The 14,734-nt window shown below is 43.7% G+C and overlaps 1 protein-coding gene across 9 annotated transcripts in view; it reads left to right on the top strand.

Moving 5' to 3' along the window:
- The window catches only part of OSMR (oncostatin M receptor), a 72,877-nt gene that overhangs the window by 12,585 nt on the left and 45,558 nt on the right, over positions 1–14,734 (top strand). For all 9 annotated transcript variants that reach the window (XM_057710251.1, XM_057710248.1, XM_057710250.1 and 6 more), the window contains 2 exons: positions 5,992–6,164; positions 11,533–11,704. In XM_057710251.1, coding sequence (XP_057566234.1) covers positions 5,992–6,164; positions 11,533–11,704 — 345 coding nt within the window. The remainder of the gene's footprint in view (positions 1–5,991; positions 6,165–11,532; positions 11,705–14,734) is intronic.

Genomic DNA, 14,734 nt, shown 5'->3' with positions numbered 1-14,734 from the left:
GTGGTATTTACACCCCTCAGTCTGTCCATCTCACTCGCTGAGATCTAAGCATGACACACCAGGGCCGAGTGGGTGGTCCGGACCATGAGAAGAATGTTTAAGCTCAGTTAGAGCTCCTGATTCCCAGACAGATCCAGGGCCCCAACTCCAGGCTCCCCAGGGAATCCCAGGCGTTTAACCCCACGCTTTTGGCCCGGCTCACTTGCCTAGTGGAGTCTCAATAACTGATCTGACAACCGTTTACTGTGAGCCTTCTCCTTACAAGGGACTCTGCAGCTTCCTTTATGTAGATCAGATTTGCATTTACCTGTTTTTCTCTCCACCAATCTTTGTTTCTGCTTCCAGCTTTCTCAGCTAAGCACTCCTGCTTTGTCCTCAGCTGAACTGCTTGGATTTCTTGTCTCGATTCCTGCTGTATCTGACCCAGTACCTACTAAACGTCCACCCAAACCAGTGTGCCTCTCACTCAATCACCCAGTCAGACCTGAGACTCCTTTTCAGATAACCTAGCTTCTTCTTGGGCCAAGGCCAAGAACCCTGAGTGCTGGTTGGCTTGTGTGGCCTTGGGAAAGTCACTCCCCTTTTTTTAGGCTCTATTTCCTCATCTGAAAAACACTGGGAGTAGACTGAATAATCTCCGAAGTCCCTCTATCTCTCTGACTTTCCCTTGGCATTTATTCCCCAAGGATGTCCTACATTGGTTTCCACCCTGTTATTTCTGACTGCTGTCTCTCAAGTACCTGAGTCACTCAACACTCACCAAGAGCATACGTCAATATGAAGAGTTCCCCTTTTGTCTAAAGCATCATACGGTCGCTTTCTAGAGCTTCCAGAAGTAAAGTTGTGATGGGTAGGTGACTCACTCATTCGGCAACCAGTCACGGAGTGTCTGTACCGTGAGAGGTGTGCTACGGTCTTGGTTTCGGTGAGCCAGGAAAGACTTAGTCCCGCCCTTGTTCAGCTCACAGTCTGTGGGGAGACAGACACAGCGCAGGCTACGGCAGCACACTGGGGTCAGGGCTCAGATGCGGGATGGGAAAAGCAGTCGTGGGGAGAAGAGACCGCCAGGAAAGCCTAGTTGTTACTGAGGGGCTGCTGGTCAGGCGGGCACTTGAGATCATGGCTGGACTTCTGTCATTTGAGGCCAACATCTGCCGTGGGTAAGACGTTGTGCCGAGTTCCGGGGATAAGAGTTCGCGCAAAGATGCGGAAGCCTCCACCTCTGTCCTCCGGGAGATTTGAATCTGGAGTGAGACTGACAGCAGCAAACGACCACACAGGCAAGGTGAAATGCGGGCTAGGAAAGGTGGGATGATTTTGCGTGCACCCTGCTTCTCTGGTGCTGTTGGCTCCGTGGTTGTTAGAAAGAATTCCCCCTGTTCCATAAGGAATCTGCCCTTTCGTCTTTCCACCTCTCCCTGCAGGTCACTTCCTCAGGCTTGGAAGACACAGGTTTAGGGAGAGAATGAATAGCAGCCATTGCCTTTAACTAAAGAATTGAAACATTTCATTCACAAAGGAGCTAATGATCTCGCGTGGCTTCGCCCCGCAGCTCGCTGAAGTGGGATTTCAGCTCCCAGTCCGTGATTGAGGTCGGGTAGTGGTGGTGAGAGCACTGAATCCTAGTCACTAGACCAGTGGCCAGTGACAGAGCCCTGGCCCTACGGCTTTGCAGAAAAGAATTCCCACAAAGATGTAAAGTAGTGAAACAAGTAAAATATTTGTTAGGGAAAAAAAAGGAGCAGAATACGTGTGGTTGGACACATGGGCGGGCTCAGAGAGAAAGTCGCGCCCTCGTGTCAGTTTGAATCACTTATGTGGGGCATTTCTTCCGTGTTTCCTTTGACCAATCATTCTGATTTGCCTGGTTCAAAGTCCACATTTGGTGTATGTCAGGATTTTCCCACGTGTGTGTGCGCATCTCTTTGCCAAGATGGATTCCACCGAAGAGGCCTATGGGTAGGTTTGGCCACTTGGCATCACTCCCCTTTTGACCTCCAAGGAGGCTTTCTGCACATGTGTGGTGGGGGGAGGTCTGCTGACTTGGAGAATGAGGAATATGTGGTCTCTTATCTTTTATCTGGGGAGGGCCCAGCCTTCTCTCCCAATTGTCCTGTTATTCCTGTCCCAGAGTATCGGGCCACAGGGAACAAACTCAGACTGTTTGCCCTGGCGGCCCATCTGTCTCCTGCCTCAATAGCACCTCTAACCAAATAACAATAGAAGGTAATCGCCATGCTCGGGCTTTGAGTGTTCAGGAATCCCAGCTTATTTCATTTACCTTTGAGTGAATGGGGCCTGATGATTCACTCTGCCCAAACTCGTTTAAGAATCAGAATGCCAATTTATTAACTTCCGGTGGGGAGTAAAACTGGAACGATAACTGGGGCTCAGCCTTTTGGTGCAAATCGACTCAGAAGACTAAATTATGCATTCTGAAGTGTCATGGTAGTGATGTGAACTGGATATCTTAAAAGAATATTTCTTTTAAAATCTAGCATATGATATGATTCTGAAAGTAATACATGTTTTCTGGAGAACATTCACAAAGTACAGAAAAGCATAAAAAAGAAAATTAAAATCACTCAACCTCACCATCCAGAAATGACAGTTACCATTTTAGTTTCACTTTTCCTTATAGCTTTTTAAAAAATAACATAAGTACTTTAAAAAATATAAAATAGAGGGACTTCCCTGGTGGTCCAGTGGTTAAGAATCCACTTTCCAATGCAGGGGCCGTGGGTTCGATCCCTGGTCGGGGAACTAAGATCCCACGAGCTGCGGGGCAACTAAGCCCACACGCCACATCTAATAAGCCTGTGCACCACAACTAGAGAGAAGCACCTGAGCGCCTCAATAAAGATCCCACATGCCGCAACTAAGATCCGATGCAGCCAGAAATAAAATAAGTAAATAAATATTTTTAAAATACATACATGTAAAATGGAGTATATAGTTCAATATGACTTTTTTAAGTGCATGGAAAAAGTCAAGAAAAACGTGTGATTTAATTTGACAATGGAGTGAGAGTGGAGTTGGTAGGAGGGTGGGCATTCAATTTCTGTATTATCTGAACATTTGAATCATGAGCATGTATATTTTAAAAATAATTTTTATTGAGGTGAAATTCATAGAACATACAATTAACCCTTTTATGGTTAAAGTGGACAAATCGGTGACAGTGCATTCAGAATGTTTTGCAATTACCACCTCTATGTAGTTCCAAAATGTTTTTATTCTCCCCAAAGGAAACCCTGTAATCGTTAAGCAATTATCCCCGATTCATTCCTCCTTCAGCCCCTGGCATCCATCAGTCAGCTTTCTCTCTCTATGGATTTATCTATTCTGGATATTTCATATGAATTGAATCATACTGTATATATATGAGGCCTTTCATATCTGGCTTCTTTCGCTTAGTGCAGTGTTTTCAAGGTTTGCCTAATTTGTAGCATGTATCAGTACTTCATTCCTTGTTGTGGCTGCATAATATTCCATCGTATGGATATACCACACTTTGTTCATCCACTCCTCTGCTGATGGACATTTGGGTTGTTGCCGCCTTTTGGCTATTGTAAATAGTGCTGCTAGAAACATTTGTGGACAAGCATTTGAGTCTCTATTTTCATTTCTTTGGAATCTCTACCTAGGAATGGAATTGTTGGGTCATAAGGTGATTTTAAGTTTTGGAGGATCTTCCAAAATGTTTTCTACAGTGCTGAAGCCATTTTACATCCCCGCCAGCAATGTACAAAGGTTCTAATTTCTCCACATCCTCATCAATGCTCATTTCCGTTTTTTATATTATAGCCATCCTTGTGAATGTAAGATAGTATCTCATCATGGTTTTGATTTGCATTTCCTTAATGACTAATGATGTTGAGCCTCTTTTCATGTGTTTGTTAGCCATTTGTATATCCTCTTTGGAGAAATACCCATTCAAATCATTTGCCCATTTTTTAAACTGAGTTGTCTTCTAGTTGTTGAGTTGTAAGAGTTCTTTATATATTCTGGATACTAGATAAGTGATTTGCAAATATTTTCTCCCATTCTTAGATTTTTTTTTCACCTTCTTGACAATGTCCTTTGATGTACAACAGTTTTTAATTTTGATGGAGTTCAGTTTTTTTTTTTTTCTTTTTTTGCTCATGCTTTGGGTGTCATATCTAAGGACCCATTGCCAAATCCAAGGTCATGGGAGTCCATACTGAGATTTTAATTGGTCCCCTAGCCATCCCCACCATCACATTTATAAGACATTACAAAGGGTGGGTATCTTTCTGGGAAGGTAGTCATTGATAGCTAATAACTTGAATCTCATGGACACACTTGTGAATCTCACTTCCATAAAATGAATTTTCTGAGATTTTCTTTTAAACTCTGAGGCTAATGCCTTACTTGGATTGTGAAGCTGTCTACCGTGTGGACCATTCACATGAAGAACTTCATGCTTATATCCACCAGGACTGCTTCTCCGCTTATCTGGCTGGGTCCAGAGTAACCCTATCCTTATCATCTGTATCCTGAACTTGGCAGGACGTGGTGGGAGCCATGTGGCGTACTTCTCAGACATTCCATTCCATGTGGCCTTTGACTGGGCAAGATGCCCCTGCCTTAGCAGTTGGGGGGCAGTGCAGTAAAGGGGAGCATGGGCTTTGGTGTTAAGATCTGTGCTTAAATCCCATATAGCTTTGTATGAATTGTTTAAGCTTACTGAACTTCAGTTTCCCCATCGATAAAAAATTACTCTGAGTTTTACAGTGGGCATTACATGAGGCAACGTACGTAAAGCACCTAGCACCGTGTCTGATAAATAGTGCCCAGTCTGGCTGTTGCTGTTATTTTTACCTCCCTATAAGAAAAATAGTACATGTAGAATGGCAGTTTGGGAACATTTTTTTTCAGCATTAGAGATTCTTTCCATTTTTATTCTCAAAAGGAGGTACTCTCTTGCCTTTTAATAGGTGCCAGAGGGTCTCAGATCACTAGGGGAAATCCCCAAGGAACTCCAAAAATGAATGCTAAAAAGATGATATCTGCTCCACCATGGACCATCAGTTACCAGTTGATTTTATCAGTACAGTCTTAATCTTTTCAATACCTTTGCACCATTCCCAGTTTACTTTAGACTCCCTCAAACCAACAAGTGAAACCAGTTGATTCAGCACTACACAATTCCTTTTGAATCTGTTTGGCGTCGCTCTGGCGTCGCTCTGCTTATGTAAAAAGTGGTGCTTTGTTCTTCTCCAAGGATTAGCCGTGATCTCACTCATTCCATCAGGGCCCATCCTCCCTCTGGGCTGTTTCCTAGCTCACTGACCTCAGCAAATCTGTTTCATGCTTGAATCTCTCCTCTTTGACAGACTCGACCACACCACAAAACACTCTAAATTTGCAATCACTCATTACTTCTCACAAGTCTATTGTGTCTCTCCAGCTAGGTTCCTTCCTTGAGATAGAAACCTCGTCACAATTATTTCACACTAAGTGCCTATCCAAAGAGTCCAGGGAATTCTTGCCAGAGTTGTTTTAAGTTCAGTGCATTGAGATTTAAGCAATAATGTCTAGAGATGGGACTTGCTGTTTAATAAACTATGAAATATTGACTTTCAAAAAGAAAACTTTCATTTTAGATGTCTAGAACTAGGAAATTTACAGCAAAAAGCCCTCTTTCTTTATTCAGCCTTATTACAAATTTCTCAACCATTTAGATTGTTCGATAAAGTATCCTTTTGTCTTGTGTAACTGTTTATCAATTTATTAATTTGCTGTGTATCATTGAGCAAGTCATTTTATTCATCTGGGGCTTAATTTCTTCATCTGCTGAGTGATTTCTAAATCCCTCCAGCTTTTCAAAGTGTTTAATTCTAGAATGCTTGTGTGAGCAATATTTTCCAAAGCTAAACAGTGATGATATTGAACAGTTTAATTATCTGTGACTATGCAATCATACTCCTATTAAATGTTATTTCATGTCTTGTTTTGGTCTTTCAGTCTTATCTGAACCTTTACCATTTACTCCTGAATCACTGAATGTTTCCATCAATTCTGCGTGCCAGTGTTTGCATTTACAATGGACTGTCCACAACCTTGCTTATCATCAGGAATTAGAAATGGTTTTTCAGATACAGATCAGTAGATTCAACACATCCAATGTCATCTGGGTGGTAAGTATTTTTCTTTTTGGCTTAATATTTTAAAAATCCTTTTTTTGACACCCTGATTTGTCTTTTATAACATCCCCCAAAATCCCAATATGGAAACATTTTAGCAGCTCAGAACAGTTGAACTAAATAATCGCATTTCTGTGTTTTTAGTTGAGAGGATCTGGGACAAAGTAACATGACAGCTTTGGTTTGATAGGTTGTATTGGCCATGCTGTGAAAATAGATCATTTTCTCAGTTCTGCTCTGTTCCCTATGACAGCTATTGGGGTTTGTTCTTGTGAATACTGGATTCCAAAAATCCATGAAGATTGACCATGTTATTCCTCTTCCTTCTTCCTTCTCTGTCCACCAGAGATTTTCCTAAATTAGAGGTAACAGTTTGGTGATATTTGTCATGCTGTTGTGGCTCGCAGACAGTTTCTTTGTTAGTGCTGTGCTAAAATGCAAGGAAGAAAAATTTCTAGCATTTTCTGTTCTAGCCAGTAAAGAGGCTCTTCATGGGCCACATTGGAAAGTAATTTACAGTGTCCTTTGTTACCTCATATGTGCCTTTTTCTACCACAGACTAAATTGAGAAAGTCCCGAATTTCATGCTCTTTTTGCCCGTGGGTTATTTGGGATCGATTTTTCACTTCTCTGGTGTAAGTCGTGGTTGTGTCTGCGTTGCCTGATGCTCTCCCAACTAGTGCATCGGGGCACTTCGGTGGTTTCTTTCAGTTACCATTTATGGTCTGGGGAACCTTAATAATCTATGCCCACATCATGATCATTTATTATCATGTGATGTTGAAGGATAGTGGGAAGGGAAACAGAGAGTTTGCCTGGAGGGAAAGAAAACATAGGGATGTGTCATTACTGGGGACCTCCATTTGCTGGGAGACGGCCACTCTTCCCTCAGGCGGAGGAGGCGTGGGTGCGGGGACCCAGATGGTTAGTTCCTTTAGTAAAGCATAAAGGCCACTAACTTTAAAGACTCCAGTGACTTTCCTTATCCATCACTGCATTTGAGAGCTGAGTGAGTGGCCTAAGTTAAATATCATCCTGTCTGTCGACTTAGAATTGGTACCAGGTCTAGAATTCCACCCCTCAAAAGGCACCTTCCCACCATGAGAGCTGTTTGTTGTTGTTGTTTTTGAGGTCAAAAAAAAAAAAACAACAGTTTATTTGGGGTTTGTTAGGACTGCAGGCCAGGAGACACAGACCCAAGAAGCACTTGCATTGTGTTCCCTGGAGTCTGATTTTAAGCAACAGCAGTGCTTACATACAGCTGTTCCTTTGCCACCACCAGCCCATCTTCCCACTGTCCCCTTCATGCTAACATTTTTTGTATTTTCACGTTTTTTTATTGTTCATGAATACACTGGTTGTTGATTTGGACCCAGTACAACACTGAGCAGAGGTCATATTGAGGCTAAGAATTGTCTAAGAAAAGAAATTTGAGAGAAGGGCTGGAGGAATTTGTGGGAAATCTAGCACTTAACACCATTATGGAAAGTAACATTAACTATTGACCAAGTTGATCCCATTCTTTATTTGTCTAAAGGACAGTGCTTTCTGTCATCATAGTAGAGAAAATAACGATAGCAACATCTGAACAGACAGTTGTTCGTATCTGTTTACACCTTTGATTCAGGTAGTAGTTCTCTGTTTTAAGGTAAAGCCACTGGTAAAACCTACTTGTGTAACCTACCAAGGCTGGAGCTGTTTGAGGGTAGAGTTTTGCCGTGTCTGTTGCATGGTCCCCGTAACACCCAGCCTATTCTGATTCCAACAGAAGGGAAAGCTAAGGCACAGAGAGGTTTGTGGTGCTGCTTTTTTTTTTTTTTCTTTTTTCTGTCGTTTATTCGTTTGACAAAAGATAATCGCACCTGTCTATGCTAAATGCCAGGAACTGGAAAAGAAAAACCAGCTTTGACCTTGAATGGTTTACAGCCCAGTAAAGACGCTAGTCCACACAGTAAGACTAAGAGGACAATTTAAGAAAAACTGAGATGGCCTCCCCCCGACCATGTACACACAGAATTCTCCCTTTGCCTGCCAGGGTTGGGTGGTGTAGAACCTGCCACAGCCAGAGGAGGAAACAGCCCCTCTCAAGGCGGCCCTGTTTCTGCTGGAGCCCTGGGCTCCACCCAGGGGTGACAACTGCAGGCAGTCTTCCCGGGTCACCAGTCACCACGTGCCCCAGAAGAGACGATGCCATGCGAAGCCCTTGTCTGAACCTCTCAGGCCTGAAGTCGAGGACAGACATAAGGTCCCCTCCAGTTAAGGGTCAGGAAAGTCAGCTGAGAGAGGCTACTTCTGTCTGAACCATGATCTCCCTTTCACAGGGCAGGTCCCTGTAATGCACCCTCACTCATGCCTCCGATTCCTGAGTTCCCAAACAAGCCAAAGGAAAAGCATCTTGACCCAGGTACTCACAGCTGGACCAGGGAGTCTGAGCTGCCTTCCGGCTGGCACCCACCACCCAAGATACACCACGTGGCCTCACCCTGGCTCGGGTTCAGCCCTCGGCCTTTCCAGCCACGTGCATTATGGTTCCATCAGTGGCCGAAGGCAGAGGAGAGTAACAGCTCAAGCTGGGAAGGTGGACTGGAGTGTGAGTCAGTGCGGCATAAGCTCACTTCTTGGGAATAGATCAGTGACCTCAGTTGGACTTCTGTGTAAACGCCGGTTTTTTGTGACTTACTAATGTCTGACATGGCCAAATTAAACTTGCCACTTCAATGAATGAAAACAGCCCAAACACGATTCATCACATGTTTAAAAGTCGCTGAATTGATGCATTCAAGGAAAGTTTTATCTCCTCCGCAACACAGCTATAAAGACCACAAAGCACAACTTGTGGTTAGACAGAGTCCACACAAAGAGTGTCCGGGAAAAATAGAGCTCACAGCACGTTAATGAACTGATGAAACCGGTTAGCACATAGTTTTAGACTGTGGGCTCAGGCCCAGGCATTGTTCAAGGCATGGGGTGATGAGTGCTGAGCGAAAATAAGGAGATGGTCACACAATGCAGAGTATCCTAGACGTGAGGAGTGCAGGTCGCTGAACAGGGGCTGTGGGGTGGGATTAGGCCTGAGCCTCCCCAGCAACGTGGAGGAAGGGCAGTTGGAGCCAAAGTAGGAAAGAAGCCTGGAAGCTAATTTAGCATGGAGGGTGGAGGGGAGTGTCGCGGGAAGATCCAGCTGGGGTGAGCAGAGGCCCAGAGTGAAAGGGGCCCGGGGATTATAGGCCTGAAATCATGGTGCGCATGGGGCGGGCGGGACAGGGCCGGACCACATGGGGCCCTGGGGGATGTGCTCAGGTGTTGTCTTTTATCCTGGGAGCAATGAGAAGGGGAGTGACAAGATCTGATTGGAAGTTTAAAAAAAAAAAAAAAACACTGATATATGCAGTTTATTGTATGTCAATTGTATCTCAATAAAAGTTCTTAAAAAAAAAAACAAAACTCACTCTGGCCACACAGTGAAGAGAAGCTGGGAGAACTGGAGGAGGTGAAGTGTGACCAGTATGAAGTGGGCAGTGAGGCTGGTCCAGAGAGAGCGGCCTGGAGTAGGTGGTGACAGTGGGGACGAGAGAAGTGGCTGAATTCCAGAGAGAGGTAGGAGGCGAAATCTAGCTTGTGGCTTGTTGACATTACAGCAAGGTCACCGTGACTGACAGAGTTTTTATTTTTATTTTTTGTATTGACTCAAATTAAATAATATTGGAGAAAATGTACCTGAGATTTTGCATATTAAATAGTAAAAGTTGCCTGGGTCAGGACCATAAAACTTGTAGTTAAAAAAATGTTTTGTAATCTAGGAATAAATGAATACAATAAACTGAAATCATGTAAGCATTTTACAGACAGGAGTTCTGCTTAGTGTGCAAAAGGATGTGCGTGATCAGATGCCCTTCAGGTGGACTACGCTGTTCTCCTTCCAGGACTGTGTTTGGTTCTGCCAGGGGCACCATTTAAGGCTGGCAGCCTGGCGAGGGGAAGGCATGTGTGGAGGGCAGGGCTCCGAGTCTGGCAGCTCCAGGCTGCATGTCACGTGTGTGTTGCCCCTCCCCTTCCCTGTAGGACTTGCCATCGGCCCTTAGAAAAATGAATGCAGACTCAGTTTCCCCAGCAAGGGCACGGCATTTGTTGTCCCCGTCTCCCAGCTGTGGGGCAGAAGGCAGGCATCCTGGAGGGGCCTGCTGAGAGCATGGGTGCCTGGAGCTGTGGTCCACGAAGAAGAATGAAGCCCAGTCCCTGCTCTCTCGGTGCCATGCTTGTCAGGGGCAAAACCACAGATGAAATGCCACCAACAACCCCCAGTATGCCGGGGGGCTTGGGAGAGGTGGGGATGGGAGGAAACCAGAAGAAAGAGCGAGAAAAGCTTCATGAAGGAGATGGGGTATAACAGAGGCTTGAAGTTTGGGACTGATTTCCAGTTCAGAGAGAGAGTGGGGGATGCTAAACCAGGGATGCTGCGTGAGCAAACATTGAGGTGTGAGAGCGGAAAGCTGTTGCAGAGCTGTGAGCAGACCACAGTGTCTGGAGAGAAGAGTCCTGCACGGGAGAGGCAGGTAGAGTCAGATCGTAAGTGGACTTGGATGACAGGGTCAGGTGTAAAAGGAACCGGTGAAGTTTATTGAATTAGAGAGTGAGAATACCCATGTCTTAGAAAGATTAAGACTAAAAGCTGTGCGGGGAAAAAACCAAATTACAATTCAGCCTGGACAAGCTTCCCTAGAGCATAGTATAAGACATTCCTATGTGGCTGACATCTCTGGGGATGAAAGATTCTGATGGTTGGAACTCAAGGGAGGGCGTATGGTCCATGTGACCACTTTATCTGAAAAGACAAGAGACAAAAACCAAGGCAGTCTTGGGGAGCCACTTTTGACTTCTGGGAGACAGTGGAACTCCTGGGTACCGTGAAGGACTGCCAGCTCTGCTGAGATTTGGCCAACTTGATCTGATGAATATTAGAAAACTCTCATCAACCTTGCTTCTTTTTAAAAGGGTGCCTCAATTAATTCTCTAGTTGGCAAGAATTTTCTTAGCATGCTCTTGTGACCAGCACTGTGTACACACCTTCTTTTTCTGATCGTTTCCCCCAAGACTCCAGTAGCTTCTGTTTTCTCTCTCGCGTGGTCCATGTGAGCCCCCTGGAATTGGAGGCCCGGAGGGATTGGGAGTTTTCAAAAGGCAGGAGGCTGTGGCTGGTTCCTTGCTGGGCCATCAGAGCACGGGAGCTGGCTGGCTGGGAACGGACTGTGCTTGTCCATGTCCTGGAGTTACAGTGGATTCTTAGGTGTGTGCTTTAGGATAAGTCAGCCATCTTCCAGGGCCACATGGCTATATGTTTCCAAGTTTTTCTCTTTATTCCTAGGGGAACTACAGCACCACTGTGAAGCGGAAACAAGTCCTGCATTGGAGCTGGGAATCCGAGCTCCCTTTGGAATGTGCCACACACTTTGTAAGAGTGAGGAGTGTGGTGGATGACGCCAGGATTCCCGAGCCGGGCTTCTGGAGCAACTGGAGTTCATGGGAGGAAGCAAATGGTAAGAAGTGAGGCCATGCAAGAGTGAAGGGGTTTACTATCTAATGTTTCTTGGGAATCAGTAGTCAAATTGTAGAAGTCCCTGTTGAGGAACTCCAGGTAGACATCAACGTTATTTTTCTTTGGCTCCTACTCAGTCTAAAAACCATGAGTGTGAATATGGGCACCTTATCTTCGACAAAGGAGGCAAGAATATACAATGGAAAAAAGACAGCCTCTTCAATAAGTGGTGCTGGGACAATTAGACAGCAACACGTAAAAGAATGAAATTAGAACACTTGCTAACACCATACACAAAAATAAACTCCAAATGGATTAAAGACCTAAATATAAGGCCAGACACTATAAACCTCCTAGAGGAAAACATAGGCAGAACACTCTATGACATCCATCAAAGCAAGATCCTTTTTGACCCACCTCCTAGAATCATGGAAATAAAATCAAGAATAAACAAATGGGACCTCATGAAACTTAAAAGCTTTTGCACAGTGAAAGAAACCATAAACAAGACTAAAAGGCAACCCTCAGAATGGGAAAAAATAGTTGCCAGCGAAACAACGGACAAAGGATTAACCTCCAAAATATACAAGCAGCTCATGAAGCTTAATACCAAAAAAGCAAATTACCCAATCCACAAATGGGCGGAAGACCTAAATAGACATTTCTCCAAAGAAGACATACGGATGGCCAACAAACACATGAAAAGATGCTCAACATCACTAATCATCAGAGAAATGCAAGTCAAAGCCACAATGAGGTATCACCTCACACCGATCAGAATGGCCATCATCACAAAATCTGGAAAGAACAAATGTTGGAGAGGGTGTGGAGAAAAAGGAACTCTCCTGCACTGTTGGTGGGAATGTAAGTTGGTACACCACTATGGAAAACAGTTTGGAGGTTCCTTAAAAAACTACAAATAGAACTTGCATATGATCCAGTAATCCCACTCCTGGGCATATACCCAAAGAAAACCATAATCCAAAAAGACACATGTACCATAATGTTCATTGCAGCACTATTTACAATAGCCAGGACATGGAAGCAACCTAAATGCCCATCAATGGGTAAAGAAGATGTGGCATAGGGATTCCTAGGTGGTGCAGTAGTTGAGAATCCACCTGCCAGTGCAGGGGACACGGGTTCGGTCCCTGCTCCAGGAAGATCCAACATGCCGTGGAGCAACCAAGCCCATGAGCCACAACTATTGAGCCTGCACTTTAGAGGCTGTGAGCCACAACTATTGAGCACATGTGCTGCAACTACTGAAGCCCACGCGCCTAGAGCCCGTGCTCCACAACAAGAGAAGCCACAGCAATGAGGAGCCTGCGCACCACAACGAAGAGTAGCCCCCACTCACTGCAACTAAAGAAAGCCCGTGCACAGCAAAAAAGACCCAACACAGCCAATAAAATAAACAAACAAATAAATAAATAAATTTATTAAAAAAAAAGATGTGGTATATATATACAATGGAATATTACTCAGCTATAAAAAAAAATGAGATGGAGCTATATGTATTGAGATGGATAGACCTAGAGTCTGTCATACAGAGTGAAGTAAGCTGGAAAGAGAAAAACAAATACCAGACGCTAATTCACATATACGGAATCTAAAAAAAAAAAAATGGTACTGATGAATCCAGTGACAAGACAAGAATAAGGATGCAGATGCAGAGAATGGACTGGAGGACATGAGGTTGGAGGGGGCGGGGGGTGAAGGGAAAGCTGGGACGAAGTGAGAGAGTAGCATAGACATATATAAACTACCAACTGTAAAGTAGATAGCCAGTGGGAAGTTGCTGTGTAACAAAGGGAGACCAACTGGAAGATGGATGATGCCTTAGAGGGCTGGGACGGGGGAGGGAGTCACAGGATGGAGGGGATATGGGGATATATGTATAAATACAGCTGATTCACTTTGGTGTACCTCAAAAACTGGTCCAAGAGTGTAAAGCAATTATATTCCAATAAAAAAAAAAAAAGGACATGAAGCAAAAGGTAAGCAAAATAAATAAATAAATAAATAAATAATACAAAGCATGAGTTTGAAAATTGCCACCAGGAGATAGACATCTAAGGATTTTCCCTCTGAATTTTTTCATTGAGGTAATTATGCAAATTCAGATAATTTAGTATTCATTTCCCACACATGTAAAGTGAGTATTACAGAATGCTAAGTGAACAAAGCAGGACATAAATTGTACACATGTTTTTATTAGAACAACACAAAATGTGTATTCATCTAGAGCAGAATTTGGAAAGCCTTTTCTGTTAAGGGCAAGACAGGAGATAGCTCAGGGTTTACAACCCTACTTTCTCTATCATGACTATTCAACTCTGCCATTGTAGTGTGGGAGCTGTCATAGGCAGAGTGTAAATGAATGAGTGGTTGTGTTCCAATGAAACTTTATTTACAAAAACAGATGGTGGCTGGAGTTGGCCCATGGCCATAGCTTGCCAACCCCTCATGTAGAGATAAGGGAGGGAAATCTGGAAAACTGAAAGCAATTCTTCATTTGAGTAATGAGATCATGGATAATTATGTTTTAAATATCTCAATTTTGATAATTTAATTTTGTTGTCATTAAAATTTAGCATGGGTTTTGCACAATTTCTTATCTCAGTTAAGCTGTAGGTTAGTTGTAAAGCAATGGCGTTTGGTGCTCTCAACTATATATGCTGACAGATTACCTGAAATTCCTTCCAAGAGAACCATTCCTTAGCCAAGTGTTTGTGCAAATTTATTAACTCAAACTGATAACACATTAGCTCATGAGAGACCCAGTGATTAGTTTAGTACTAATACATAATAGAATCAAATCTGCATTCTAGTCTCTGCTTTCAGCACTTTGTGTACTAATTTAGTCCTCACATCAGTGCTACGAAATACATATCATTCCTACTTCACAGATGAGGAAACTGAGGCACAGATAGCTTTACAAAAAAACCATGCAAGGTCATCAAGCCACTGAGTGGTGAAGCCAGAATTCTAACCTGGGCAGTCTGGCTCCAGAGGCCATACTCTTTAC

The sequence above is a fragment of the Hippopotamus amphibius genome, chromosome 15 (genome assembly GCF_030028045.1).
Source record: "Hippopotamus amphibius kiboko isolate mHipAmp2 chromosome 15, mHipAmp2.hap2, whole genome shotgun sequence".
Classification (NCBI taxonomy): domain Eukaryota; kingdom Metazoa; phylum Chordata; class Mammalia; order Artiodactyla; family Hippopotamidae; genus Hippopotamus; species Hippopotamus amphibius.
The sequence above is the reverse complement of the archived record's forward strand: the minus strand, read 5'-3'. Positions and strand labels throughout refer to the sequence as shown.